We start from the raw sequence: 15,387 nt of genomic DNA, 5'->3' as shown, positions 1-15,387 counted from the left end.
AATTCTCCCATCATACTCATTTCAAATTTGTCAGTCATCATTTTTGAAAATTTATCACAGAGCTTTGGATCGGTGGAGCCAAAGATAATATCATCTACATAGATTTGAACAAGTAGGATATGTTCCTTCTTTTCAAATTTGAACAAGGTCTTATCCACCGAACCGATGGTGAAATCATGCTCTACTAGGAATGCGGTTAGTGTGTCATACCAGGCTCTTGGTGCTTGCTTTAGACCGTATAAAGCTTTGTTTAGTCGGTATACATGGTTTGGAAGTGCAGCGTTCTTGAAGCCGGGTGGCTGTTCAACGTACACTTCCTCACGTATATCACCGTTCAGAAATGCACTTTTAACATCCATTTGAAAAACTTTGAAATTTTTGAAAGCAGCAAATGCAAGAAAAATCCTAATGGCTTCAATCCTGGCTACAGGAGCAAATGACTCTTCAAAGTCAATGCCTTCTTCCTGTTTGTAGCCTTGAGCCACTAATCTGGCTTTGTTTCTCGTGACCAGACCGTCCTCATTGAGTTTGTTTCTGAATACCCATCTTGTTCCTATGACCGATTTATCTTTCGGTCTTGGAACTAAGTACCAGACTTTACTACTCTCGAACTGGTTTAGTTCTTCTTGCATTCCCAAGATCCAGTCCGGATCTGACAATGCTTCATCTATTCTTTTCGGTTCAATCTGGGATATAAAAGCAGAGTTAAAATATCCTTCCAGAAGTTGACTCCTAGTTCGAACAGGTTCTGAAGGGTCACCTATAATTTGCTCAGGAGGATGTTTACTGTTTCTTCTGAGATTCAGTTCAAGGGTGTCTACCAAGTTACCGTTTAATTGATCAAGGCTAGACATGTCGGTAGGCTGACCAAGATTGTCAGACCGACCGGCTTCCTCGGGTTGGACCGAAGTGTCAGCTTCCTGCTGTGAAACAGCTTGATCCGGCTGGGTATCAATATTACCCATTAGGTCATGGACAAATCCCCTGAAGACCGGGGTCTCATCTTCGCTATCAGAATGAATATCGTTATTTTCCAGTCTGTTATGTAGATCAAAGCATGAAGCAGTGTTGCTTTCAACCGATTCATCGAAAACAACGTGAATTGTTTCCTCCATGGTTGCAGTTCTATTGTTATATACTCTATATGCTTTACTTACCGACGAGTATCCTAGCATAATGCCGGTGTCGGTCTTTGCATCAAAAGCAGTGAGTTGGGTTTTACCATTATTATGAATATAACATTTACAACCGAAAATCCTGAGGTATTTAAGTTTAGGAACTCTGTTGAAATAAACCTCATATGGTGTTTTGTTGTGAAATCTGTTTATCAAAGACCGATTTTGTGTATGGCATGCAGTGTTGATAGCTTCAGCCCAATATTTCTGAGCAATGCCGGAGTCGGCTATCATGGACCGTGCGGCTTCCTTGAGAGTCCGGTTTCTTCTCTCGGCCAGGCCATTTTGTTGAGGAGTCCTAGCACTAGACAACTCGTGTCTAATGCCGGATTCATCAAGATATGCAGTTAATGTGCTATTAGTAAATTCGGTACCTCTATCGCTCCGAATGCAATTTATACGAGTTGATTTTTCATTTTGCAAACGCTTAAGGAGGTTGATTAGGTTTGATACCGTTTCACGTTTATATGGTAAAAATATTACCCATGTATATCTAGAGTAATCATCAATAACTACCATGGTGTAAAGCATACCTCCTAGGCTTATGACCTGAATTGGTCCAAATAGATCCATGTGAAGAAGATCTAGGCATCGGCTAGATTGGAGATTTCCTTTGCTCTTAAACGATGACTTAGTTTGTTTACCCATCTGGCATGCTGAACAAACCTTATCCTGGTTTAATACTATATCTGGGATGCCTTCAACTAATTTCTTACCACGAATGTAGTTTAAGGTTTTCATGTTTAGATGGTTTAGTCTTTTGTGCCATAGCCAGGTTTGATCAGTTTTAGCTATCATGCATATAGGATGTTCTACTCTAGTTTTCCAGTCTACCTTGTAGATGTTACCTATCCTATTTCCGGTTAGTAGTACTATTCCTTGAGAGTTCTTAACTAAGCATGCATGTTTAAGGAATTCTACTGTGTATCCGGCATCACACATCTGACTAATGCTAAGTAGATTAAAACGTAGGTTTTCAACTAGAAGTACATTGTCAATAGTTAGGTTACCATGGACAATCTTACCCTTGCCCACGGTTTTACCTTTAGAGTTGTCACCGAAGGTAATTGGAGCACCGGTTACTGATCTGATGTCGATTATCAAATTGCTATTTCCGGTCATGTGTCTGGAGCAACCACTGTCCAAGAACCATTCAGAGTTTCCTAGCCGTTTCTTTGGATCCTGCAAAAAGTACATATTTACAACTATTTGGTACCCACATTTACTTGGGTCCACATGCGATTAGTCCCTTAGGTACCCAAACCTTGATAAATCGAACGGTCTTCTTTGCTAAAGTTTCAACTGTTCTCCTCACACTTGGTCTGGTGTATTTCGGTTTCCCTACAGATGACCTAAATGATGATGGTCTTTGGTTTGATGATCTATAGTTTGATCTACGTGGTTCAAGGAAGTCTTTCTTATATTTGAGGATTTCTGCTTTCCTTTTCTCAAGGTCAAGCCATGAATCGGTTGGGCCAACATAGTCATACTTTGTCTTTTCTTCCCTATAATACGCGGTCTCCTATTCTTCAGCTGTACAGGTGCTCTTAAGGAATTTTATAAAGGGAAGGTTTCCTTTTGTAAGCTTTGCTTTCCATATGGATTTTCGGTTTTTAGATCTGTTCTCTGTGTATCCTAGGCCATTCTTACAACGTGGATGCCTGTATTCTTTATTCAGGTTCTTTACTATATCGCTAGATCTCCTATAGGCGGCCATCGTATATTGAAATCTGGCATTCTCTTTCTCGGTTAGTTCTCTAGTTGACTCACTAGGTTGTTCGATCTTAAGGTCTGATTCGGTTTCTAGGGTATGAGTATCATCAGGTTGTATGGCTTCCGGTTCGGTTATGATGGGTACCTCTGGTTCTACTGGGATAGGTACTATGGGATCGGTTTTGATGTTGAGGTGCTTAGGTAACATGGTCAATAGGTTCTTATATTCTTCTACCATGTCATTCAATGCTTCATATAACTCATCTTTAGTAAATTCTTCACAAGGAGAGTCAAATACCTGTTCCTCATTTGCCATGAGACATGTGAGGTCATCGTCACTGTCACTGTGAGCCCATAGGCTTCCTCCATCATCGGCTATCAGTGCTTTCGGTACTTCACTTCCTTCACCGGTTTGTTGATAGTTGTTCCGGTTATTTTGGTAGTCTGGTTTCTGTGTATCTCTCCTTGGTTTCCTGCATTCCCACTTAAAGTGTCCCATACAATTACAGTTATAGCATCTTATATTGGATTTGTCACCATAGTAGTTGTTTGTCGGTTGGCTCCTTTTCATGAACCTCCCAAACTTCTGTGCAAGCATTGCCATGGCGTCCTCAGTAAACTGTTCGGCGGTTCTGATCGGTGCAGGTGCAGGAATCGGTACCGGTGCAGATGTAGATATAGGAGCAGGAACAGGTGCAGCCGGTTCCGTAGATGTGAACAGTGCTCTGGTTGACGTTGAGGCCGAGACTTCCTCTTCAGTTCTGGAATTCATCTCGAACTCATATGCCTTAAGATTTTCGAATACATCGTATAATTTCATCTTACGTAGGCTCTTTGATTCTCTCATGACCATCGTCTTTATATCCCAAGCACTCGGAAGAGATCTCAAGACCTTCATAATGACCTCTTTGTTGTCGTACTTCTTGCCCAGATTTGCTAACTCATCTAATACACCAGTGAACCGGTCACTGTATTCCTTCATAGTTTCCCCTGGTTTCATTTTGATGCTTTCAAACCTCTGTGTGGCCACCATTATTTTGTTCTCCTTTGTTCTTTCATTTCCCTCAAAGATCTGGATGACCGTGTTCCAAGTCTCCTTCGCGGTTTTGCAATCTCTGATCTTGCAGTATGTATTTCTGTCCACGCTGTTGGAGATCCGGTTTCTTGCATGGTTGTCCAGATTGTTCCTTCTCCTATCATCAGCTGTCCATTCTTTTCTGTCTTTATCAATGACTATCGGTCCTTCGGTTAGAACGGATTCCATTTCATCATCCAAGGTGACTAGATGTAGGTGCATGCGTGCCTTCCAGTTGGCAAAGTCATCACCTTCTAGCATTGGAGGCCTATCTTGATACATGTTTGCTTGAGTATTGAAACTAACTGCTCTGATACCAATTGTTAGGATCTAGGTCGCCGCTGGTGGACCGGGGGTTGGACCGGTTAGCGGTTCTCACTCGTAGGGTGGTGGTTAATCCGGTTAGAGATTAACACCGGGGTTTCAATACTACACAACCTGTCACAAACCCTTGAACTAGGTTCAAGCGCGGAAGAGGTTTGCTTTCAAGTTGAAGCGGTACACGTGTATGATAGACGGAGTCGGTTTCGGATGATGAAGATTTGAAGGATGGTGGGTCGGTTTCGGCAATCTGGATACTTGGTATGGTCAGTATGGAGTTGGTTTGGAGCGGTATGGTTAAGTTAGTCGGTTATGTAAGGAAGCCAACAGAAAGTAAATAACACAACAGAGTTTTATGGATGTTCGGAGATAAAACTCCTACGTCACCCCTTCCTCTCGAAACCGCGAGAAGGATATTCACTAAGGAATACAAATACAATTCGATCGAGACTTATTTCCTGCTCGATAACACTCTTACAATTCACACTGAAATTGTAGCACACACGCTTAGAATTTTGCACTTAGGCTTTCTTAGAATACCACACTGTTATCACTTGTAGTAAATGCACTTAGCTTTTGTTATCTCAATGTTTGTCTCACTTAGTAACTGCCTTTATGTCCCTCATTTACTCTTCTGCAACTGCCTCCTTTTATAGGTGAAATATGCCAACGGTCATATTTCAAAGCCTTGAATCTGATTGGCTGATCAGAGATGCAGTGATTCAGTGTCTCAGACCTGCGGTCTTCTCCTCAGACCTGACGGTCAATCTCAGACCTGGCATCCTGTTTCAGACCTGCCGGTCTGTAAAGCAAACCTGCCGGGTTTGTCTTTTACTCAATGTAGGCACTGTCTGCTTGGACAGTTGTCTGTACTTTGAAGATTTCCTTTCTGGCTTATCCCGAAGTAGAAAGATCCGGTAGTACTGTTTTCTGCAGCCTACAGTCTTTCCTCAGACTTGCATGGATATGGAAGTATTCAGTCTGTTCCTTTGGTATCATTCTCAACAGATACCCAAAGTGTCTTCTTGTGCAGGTCGGCCTCTTGACTTGGCCTAGGTTGGCCGCTTGACTTGGCCGAGTATCTTTTGATAGTGAAGTGACCGGGCTTATTCCGGTTATGTTTGTCTTGAGGATTGATCGGCTATTTGATGGATCTGGCTTTTAGGCTTTGGCCGATCCTTCCTCTGTGCGGTCACGTACCGAATACTCTTGATCGGTTCGGTTTCTTCAGTTGGTTTTCTTTTGTTCATCCGGTCCGGTTCCTTGTTCCTGCGTAGGAAGTTTGTTTAAGTTAGGTTTATTTGAACCGGTATGAATTTATCTAACACAAGGATAATGTGTTCTTAAGTTCTTTTTTGTACGAGTTTCTCAAACTACAAGGAGTTCAACACGCTTTCTCCACGGCTTATCATCCTTAAACGAATGGTCAAACTAAGGTAGTAAATTAGTGCATTAGTACATAGTTGAGATGTATGACTAGTCAACACCCTCATCAATGCCATTGTTGGTTGTCTTTGACAAAATTGTAGTATAATACGAACCATTTGAGACTATTTATGGTTATGCTTCTCGGGTGCATACTTCGTACTTGGCAAGGGATTCAAAAGTTAAAAGAAGTTAACAAAACACTCTTGGATCAAGAGGTAGTCCGACAATTACTGAAATTTCACTTAATTAAAGCCTAAATCGAATGAAAAAACAACACGATAAACATTGAACTGAAGCCTCGTTTCAAATTGATGATTGAGTCTTAGTAAAACTGCAACTTTATCGTTAGTTGTCAATTTGGAGAAACTGCCACAAGTTACAAGCCAAATTCTTTGGTCCATACTAAGTACTATTTAAATAGGGGAAGTCGTTTACCGCTTGAAGTTACCATTCGACACTCGAATCTATAATGTCTACCATATATCACAACTCAAGAAGTATAGGGGTACACCAACTTCAATTGAAGAAATTCCAAAGGTAAAATCCTGAAACAGTTTTGGAAGAACGACAAACTCGAGCATGCAAACACCATACTAAACATATGTTAGTTAAATGGGCGGACCGAAGATGAGAATACATTAGAAGATGAAGAGGCTCTAAGTTTATGATATCCCGACCTGTTGATCGATTTAACTTGAAGAGAATGCATTCAGTTCGATTTTGCCGAGGTCATCGAAATTGATACGAACAAAAATAAGAGAATAATCTAAGAGAATGACTCTTGATACGAACAAAAATCTAAAGTCAAAATACGTTAATATTGTGGATGAAGTGAATCCACCAAGATAATAAAGATTTCTCAAGATTATGACAATTATGCAAATTACAAAATAAGTCTTTATGTTTGTTATGTTTTTTTAGCCTAAGTTGTTAGGTCATGTTTGCATTTTATTTTGTACACATAGTTCATTTTGCAAACACAATTCTGTTAAAATATGTAGGCCTCCATGATAAAAGGCTCTGAATATTTTAATTGCAATAACTTAGTATCTTTCCTTTTATCATATTCTATGTATCAATTTCTTCCCTCATCTCCTACCCTGATTTAGCCTTAAAAACCCTAAATAATCTATTATCATACCTTAATCATCAAATGCCAAATAAAATAAAAAGTGAACAAAAAATTTCTCTAAGCTTGTTGTAGGGCTAATATCCAATGAGCCAAAGATGATATAAATGAGAAGAATGTAATATTAAGGATGCTAAAACAAATTAGAGTCTCTTGAGCTGATGTGAAGATAAGAAACAAGCAGTTAGGATCCCCTATGCCAAAATTCTCATGTGTCCCTTGTGCCCTCCCTCCCTGTTAGAGGGCACATGGTTAATAATAGGAATTTCAGTTAAAATCAAATGTTAAGATACACTATTTTTCTTTTCTTTTTTAATTGTCATGAAAATTTGAAGTCATAATTTTGGAGAGGAAAATATTGTATTTATATAAAAGTCTTTGTGCATAATTACTAGTGGTTGCCAACTCATTTGTTTTTTGCTCCATAAATTATATTATTTTAAAACTTAATCAAATACTTAGTATTATTACTATTTTAAAAAATATTTTTCATTATATATTTGTAACAACTCTAATATTCTTTACTAGTAAAAAAGGATCATAACCAAAAATACCCACAGCCTGAAAAATCGTCATATTCGGGTCAAAGCCGACGGATGATATCTATCGACGTCTTTATTAATGTCGGTATTGACAACTCTATGCCGACAGTACATAAAAACCGATGTTATAAGCATGTATATATTTGTCATGTTATAAATGCATAGCTCTTATTTGTTCATATGATGATCATCGGTTAAACAACAAAAGGATCATTGTCCAATTAAAGATGATATTCTTAGCTTAATATATTACTTATTTATCAAATAAATGTTAAAGAATATGTAGCATTACTTATTGATATCCTTAGCTTACATGTTAGAGAAAAACAATAAATAAATAAATGGACTGCCCCTAGTGTTGTTGGATCTGGCTTAGCCCAGGGAATTGTTGGATTTGTCTCTAGGCTGGCCTCATAACAAGTCTTGTCATAATTTATTTTAAATATTTTTTATTTGATACATTTTTTAATAATTTTTTGATATTTACAAATTGTAGATAATTAAATGTTTCATCTTTTAAAATAAAAAATACTTAAATTGAATTTAAATATTTAATTAGTTTAGATAAGTGTAAATTTTATATAAATTTGACACGCGCCAATAAAAGTAATAATAAATAACAATAATTTATAAATATTTATCTTGAAATTATCTTTTAATAGATTTTGACGATCTTGTTTATCTACTGCATTAATAGTTTATATTTTCAAATATATTATGTTTAGTTGTTGACCTATACTTTGACTAAATGACTTAAATTAAATACTCACCAATAATAAAGTGTTAGTCATATGTTAAAAGAAGAAAACAAACTATGATTCAAATTTCTTAAATTAAGAATATAAATTAAAGAGTAATTATGATAGTTTTATGAATGTAGGTGGCTATTTGATATTGTGGATGTTAACAAGTGTGTAAGAGAGGAAAAGCACTTGACTATCATTAAAGAGTAACTGATAGCATCCTTAAAGCCACTGTACAAAATTTCACTCATTTCCAGCTATTACCCACTCTTTTATATTATAAAATATGGAAAATTCTTAAGAATTAATTAATTTATTAGGTTTATTAAATTGCATGGAATTCAAAATTTCAAATGGGACCACAACAGCCGTCTTTCTTTGCAGGTTGGACCTTTCAAAAGGTCCACATTAATTCATTCATAAAATGTCAATTCTTTTATATATTATACATTAAACTGTTTGATTTTTTAATTATTATTATATATAATAAGGTCAATTAAACAAGTTAAAAGTACCCACTTAAATTTAATGTTTTTTAAATTGGTGATGTTTGATTTCTTGAAAATCATGAAATCACTCTAATCACTCCAACCACTGCTCTAATTACTTCAACTACCTTAGTTTAGTATAGGTGAAAATTATAAAATTTTAACCATATAAGTTATAATTGATAAAATAAAAAAGAAGTCAAATATTTTCTTTTATTAATAATTGGGAAAGGCAAATAAGCAACTATTACAACTACTATTTCATTGTTTCTTTTTATTATTCCATTACTTCCTATTACCTAATATTGCTTATGCCATAAAAATAATTTGTTTTAATGCTCAAACGAAGAAGACGAAGACCCATTAGCCACATTTTCATGATGAGGGCTTGTAATGTCATCATTGTTTCCCTCGATCATGAGGCTGTTGGTGATTTCAGTGCCCAAAGCCACACCATTTCCAGCTGCACCTCTCTTCCCCAATGTGGTCTTATTGTTATGCATCCAGACCTTAAACACACTCCTCTCCACACCAACATCACGACAAAAAGTTTCGATCAGGTTCTCCTCACTCTTCTGCATCCTCCAGTCCAACTTCTCAGCAAGTTCCTGCATCTTCTCTTTCTGCTCACAGCTGAATTTCGTCCTGTGCCGCTTCCTGCTGCAACCGGCGGAGAAACTAACAACCTGCACGGGCACCGCCACTTCAGATGGGCGGTTATCAGTAGGACGAGCAGAGTTAAGAGACAGAGCAGTGTGAGGGGCCGGTGGGTGGTGGTAATAGGAGGATGAATTGGGCGGCGGAGGAGGAGGAGGAGGAGAGTCGGGGTTGGGGTTCAGATGACTGCCGTGGCTACGCAGCGGCGCAGGCTGGTGGTGGCCAAGGAAAACATACTCCGGCGCCGGGGAGTCATCCTTTTCACAGCGGTGGAAGTTACGGTGGCAGTCACAGACCATGCATTTCAGAGTGATGGGGTTTGATGGGTCAGCAGATAGGGGTGCAATGTAACCACCGCAGCCGTCCAGGGAGAGGCCGCCCATGGCGGCGGCGTGGTTCTTCTGGCATTCCTTGTAGATGACTTCGTCGGCAGACCTGGGCAGCAGAGATGGCGACAGATGACAGAGAGAGATAGACGGGAGGCGTCTGCCTCTTGTGATTGGAATTGACCTGCTTGGATGGGACCCGATCGGAGTCTCTGTTTCAGAATCAGGGGAATTGACAATGGTGGGGGTCCTGGAATTATCCATGGCTGAATGGTGAATGAAGAAGAAGAAGAAAAGACTGTTTTTTTTTTTGATTGTGAATGTGATGTGAATGTTTACCACTAGTAATTTTCTTTTATAACCAGAGATTTCAAGACTTGGGGTTAAATTCTTGACCCAAGTGAGCGTTGGGGGTTTACACTTTTACACCTTTTTGTCTTTTACTCAATTTTTAAGATTATAAAATATTAATAAACTAATTTTAACATGATCTTAATATTTAATATAGTTATTAAATTAATTTTCTACATCTATCTACATAATTTATATTTTTATGACTTTTAGTTTATTTTCAAATATTATATTAATAGTTTTATACTCAAATTAGATAAGTATATACAAATATATATATATTTTTTAATGAATTTGATGTAATCTCATTAAGGAATTATATCATTCTTATAATATAAGATTATGTTACTTTTTTTTCCTTAATAAATTATTATATTAAATTAAAAAAAATTTAGTTGACGCGCTTTATCTCTAAGCGTTGACGTTGACGTATTTAAAATTATAATTTATAAAATCTCAATAATTTTTTAGAAAGTTACATAAGATTTAAAAGTTTTTTTTATTTAATTCAACTTTTAAATATATTTATAAAATATATAAAATATTGTTAAACTTTCCAATTATTTAATTACTTATCTCTGAAATTTACATTTTTTATTTTGATTTGTTAGAATATATTTATTAAAGAGATTTTACTACTTTGTAATATAATATATATTATTAAGTTTAAGAAATACATGATTATAAAAAGGTATAATAGATAAGTATATTTTTTTTATATTAATTAATTTAGTGAATTGATTCACTCAATCTCATATTAGAGTAGTTGGTGTAACAATGAGACTGCGATAAATGATTCGGAAATTACTTAAATCAAAGAAGTTAACAATGACGAATAAATCATGAACATTTTAATTTTATCATTAATTCAGTTATTTTTTATAACTTGTATGCTAAACTTGTTTTGAGTGTCTTGTTTTATAAAAGTGATCCTTTTTAATAAGAGTGATTATCGGTAAACATTTAACAAATACGTTTAAATTGTTGAGTGGATGTCGACTACAGTTCGGTTTTAGTTTAATACGAAAATATCTAAATCCTCACTTAGAAAACTTTGTTAGTTCAAATTAAAAATGTTTATATATCCAAATAAATGAACTAAAAATGTTTATATATCTAAATTATTTATGAACTAATCCAAACCTTTTTTTAAATAATATATATGTACTACTCAAGTTAAAAATGTCTATAAATCATATTTTTATCTCAATAATTTTGTATATGTTTCAAAAATAAATTAAGTGTTTGACCTAAAAATAAATCATATATATTATACCTAACATTGCTTAGTATTGTGGCATCGTGTACGTTCTTGTATTCCGTAATACTGAAATGACATTAGAATTAGAATTCCATAATTTTTTAAACAAAATAAATTATTATTTTATCATTTAAAACATGATTAAAGTTTTCAATCGATAATATTTTTTTTTTGAATTTAGGATGTTAAAAATATGAAACCGATATTTTTTTTTTAATTTAGTAAGTTAAAATTTGTAACCCATGAGAATGGTCCCCTCGCAGCTTAGCACGTGTTTGGATGACACATGGCAATACGGGGAGACCTAAAGTGACTCGTGATTTGACGCGTTTCAACCTTGGTTTGCGTGTAAGACATTTAAAAAAAAACATTATTTTAAAAGATTTTGAAAATATCTACGAGTTTTAAAAATTAATCATATACAAATAATTAATTTTATTCAAATTTTAATAATTTGGGACCAAATAATAATTTGTTTAAAACATAGTTTAAATTAATCAAACATAACTAATTTAAAAGATTATTTATTTGAAAACAAAGTCATTAAACGATTTTAGAAAAATCAGTAAATTGTACATGTATAAACGTACTTTATACCATAATTTCTATAAGGGGTTCAGTTTTTTGTTACGCTCAGCAAAGTCTTTCACGCTATGTCTTTCGAGTCCGTCAAAGGACAATTTTATTTTTTAAAGTAAAGTCTAGATATTACAAGATTTATTGATAATATTTATTTCCATTATTTAGTAGTCTAGTGGTCCTAATAAGGATAAATTTAGATTACATAAATAATTGTACAAAATTATTTAAAAGGGCGCACCTACAATTGCATTGATATAAGATTGAGTAAAAACCCTGAAAAATATCCGAAAACTGTTAAAATTTAAAAATAAATTCCAAACGAGTCTTAATCAAAATATTTGTTTGGGAAATATCATGAAAATATTAAAATAGCATTTCTTGACTTTTCGGAATTATTTGAAAATGGATTGGGGTTCCAAAATTACAAAAATAATTTAGTTGAAAAGTGGAACCAAACAGGCCTTAGGACCAGAGTCCTAAGGTCTAGGTCCGTTTTTGCTGATCTGGGTTCGAAGGGGCTCGAACGAGCTCGATCTAGACCAAGGTGGTCTGCATCAGGGCTCAAGAGCGTGGGTCCATGGATCCGAAGGGCTCAATCATAGGTTTGGGAGGCTCAGTCCTAAACTCGGACTACTCGGTCTTAGGGTTTCGAAGGCTCAATCCTAAACTTAATGTGCTCGATCCTAGGCTTGGGAGGCTTAGTCCCAAGTCTAGTTTTCTCGGTCGTGGACCTAGGAGGCTCGGTCCCAAGTCAGACCTCTCGGTTCGAAGTTAGAATCCTTGGTCGGATTCCTTAGTCCTTGTTCAAAACATCGGTCCAAGGTCTCGATCCTGACTCAAGAACATAGGTCATTGGTCTTGGTCCTCGGTCTTGGCCAGGATCGATGATTTTTGTCTTGTTTTTCGGTCCCAGTCTAAGAATCTCGGTCCTTTGTCTTGGTCCAAGAGGACTGAGTGTTTTGAATTGATCAAGAATTGCAGGTTCCATATCTTTTGATACAGATCATAAAATCATGATTTGTAAATTGCAATCAACTCATATGATTGTAGGGATTAAAAGCCCTAACCCTAATCACGATCAATTGATCTCTACTAAGATCAATTTCTTAAAACCGTTTTAAGTCAAAATTTGGGATCTTTTGATATTTTTAGAAACATAATAAAAATTATGTTTATTATTTTATTTTTTGGTATTTTGGGTATTTATTTAATTGTTTTAAGCCATAAATTATAATTTATGTTTAAAATCTTAATTAAATAATTTCAACATCTTTTTGGGATTAATTTGATTAAAAAAATACAATATTTTAACCTCAAATTATTTTTGATTTTTTAATTAATTTTTTTAATTATGGTTTAATTATCAAAATAATTAACCCTAATTTGATATTTAATCTACTTTTAGATTATTTTGAATTTAAAAATTCAAAATATTATTTTAATATTATTATAATTTAATAATATTATTTATAAATTACGATATGTCAAATTTTCATGTTTACACAATTTGAAATATATATATATATATATATATATATTTTAGGTTAGATTAAGCTAAATAAAGAAAAATGGAAAATTATTTAATTAAAGATTGTTAGGATCGGGATCATCGATAATGGACCGGGGTCCGGCTAAAGGGGATCGCTTACAACACACACCAATTGTCACTAATCCGGTTAGAGATTAGAACCGTTCTTAACACTACGCAGGTTGTCACAGACTCTTGAACCGAGTTCAAGGGCGGAAATGTCAGTTTCAACCTGAAGTAAACGCACACGATTCAGTTAAGGAAGGTAGTATGAAGAAATCGGTTGAAGTGAAGTAAAATCTGTTCGGTGGGAATAAATATATATATAATGATTCGATTCGGTTGGAGTGGGGGAAAGTCGGTTCGGTTAGTTTAGTGACAGAAAGTAAATGAAGAACACAAAACACAAATTTTTATGAATGTTCGGAGCAAACTCTGTTACGTCACCCCTTCTTCTCAAACAGTGAGAAGGATATTTACTAATGGAATATTTAACAACACAATACGATCGAGTCTTATTTACTGCTCGTCGTTCACTTTACAACACTCACACGGTCATGTAATACACTTTTACTATGGAATGTTTACAAATGTTTCACTTTGATCAAGAGAATTGTATGAATTCCGTATGTTTCAGATTGCTTTTTCAAGGTAGATGCCCTCGTGTTTCTTCAATGCTTTGGCTTCCTTTAATATGGGAAATATGACAACGATCATATTTCTCTCTCTTGAGTTGATTGGTCATAGGTAGCCGAGCCGGTCAGAGTAGGTAGCATGCATGATTTGCCTTTTGTACACATGACAACCATGCATTAGGCGACCACCTGTATCGTGAGGGTTGCTTGTGGACTTGGATAAAATCCGTAATCGTTAGATTTCCGCATGCCTTATTTCAGATCCTTCTTCTGCATATATTCCCAATGAATATTCATTACATTATCTTCAGATTTTCCATAGCTTTGAGTGATATTCCCATTGGCTTTAGGATCTTTAATACGTTGAGTTACCCGAATATTATAAGTTTGCAACTCTAGCCGAATCTGAGGTTAAGCCGATTCGGATTACTGCGGATGTGATGATTGAGTCGATTTTGTTTAACCGAGTTGATGAGTCAAGTTGAGCATTTCGGTTTAGCTGGTCTAGTTGACGGATTTAGCCGATTCGGTTGAAGCTGTTCCTGCACATATAGTTAAGAATTGATTAAGTTCTTTGGATAGTTAATTTTCTCTTAATAAATTAACTATCTTGATTTTTCTAACAAAAATATTATACGAGAATCATTAATTAAGTTGAATTAAGAAAAACGATTTAATTGAACTTAGGAAAATCAATACGACATAGTTTTGATGATGCGCTGATAATTGAATAAAACTAAGTTATGCAAATGTTATGAGCCGAAAGCGCGATTTGCAGAGCTGATGTAAGCAAAGCTGAAGACGCGTGCGTTGGTAGTAGGGTTGCCAACAACAAAGTTGTCTTCAACACGCTGACAACAGACTTACTTCAACAATAGAGTTGAGAAAGTGCTGACAACATGCTTACTTCAACAACAGAGTTGAGAAAGCGCTGACAACATGCTTACATCAACAACAATCTAAAGAAGTAGACGCCTTGCTTCAATAGACACCTTGCGTCAACAACAGACTTGAAGAAGCGTGAGCAGACGCTTTGCTTCAACAGACGCCTTGCGTCAATAGCAGACTTGAAGAAGCGCATCATACGCCTTGCTTCAATAGACGACTTGCTTCAAACAATAGAGTTGAAGAAGCACGAGAAGACGACATGCTTCAGCATCATCCTAAAAAGCGCGAACAAACAACTTGCTTCAAACAATAGAGTTGAAGAAGCACGAGCAGACGACTTGCTTCAACATCAACCTGAAAAAGCGCGAACAGACAACTTGCTTCAACATCAGTTTGAAGAAGCGTTGACAGCTGCCTAGCGCTAACAGCCGTCTGAAGAAGCCAACAATAGTGTTATGTAAACAGTCGTGTTACGATAACAGTAGACTGCCACCTAACATACAACCACTAGAAAATCGACACGTATCTACGAATGAGATTCGACC

The 15,387-nt window shown here is 35.8% G+C and overlaps 1 protein-coding gene across 1 annotated transcript; it reads right to left on the bottom strand.

Annotated features, from left to right (window-relative positions):
• Positions 1-8,946: 8,946 nt before the first annotated feature.
• Positions 8,947-9,861, bottom strand: LOC124925121 (zinc-finger homeodomain protein 8-like). The gene has a single exon (XM_047465093.1). The coding sequence runs from the start codon at positions 9,859-9,861 to the stop codon at positions 8,947-8,949; it is 915 nt and encodes a 304-aa protein (XP_047321049.1).
• Between the last annotated feature and the right edge of the window lie 5,526 nt (positions 9,862-15,387).

This window comes from Impatiens glandulifera, chromosome 2 (genome assembly GCF_907164915.1).
Source record: "Impatiens glandulifera chromosome 2, dImpGla2.1, whole genome shotgun sequence".
Classification (NCBI taxonomy): domain Eukaryota; kingdom Viridiplantae; phylum Streptophyta; class Magnoliopsida; order Ericales; family Balsaminaceae; genus Impatiens; species Impatiens glandulifera.
The sequence above is the reverse complement of the archived record's forward strand: the minus strand, read 5'-3'. Positions and strand labels throughout refer to the sequence as shown.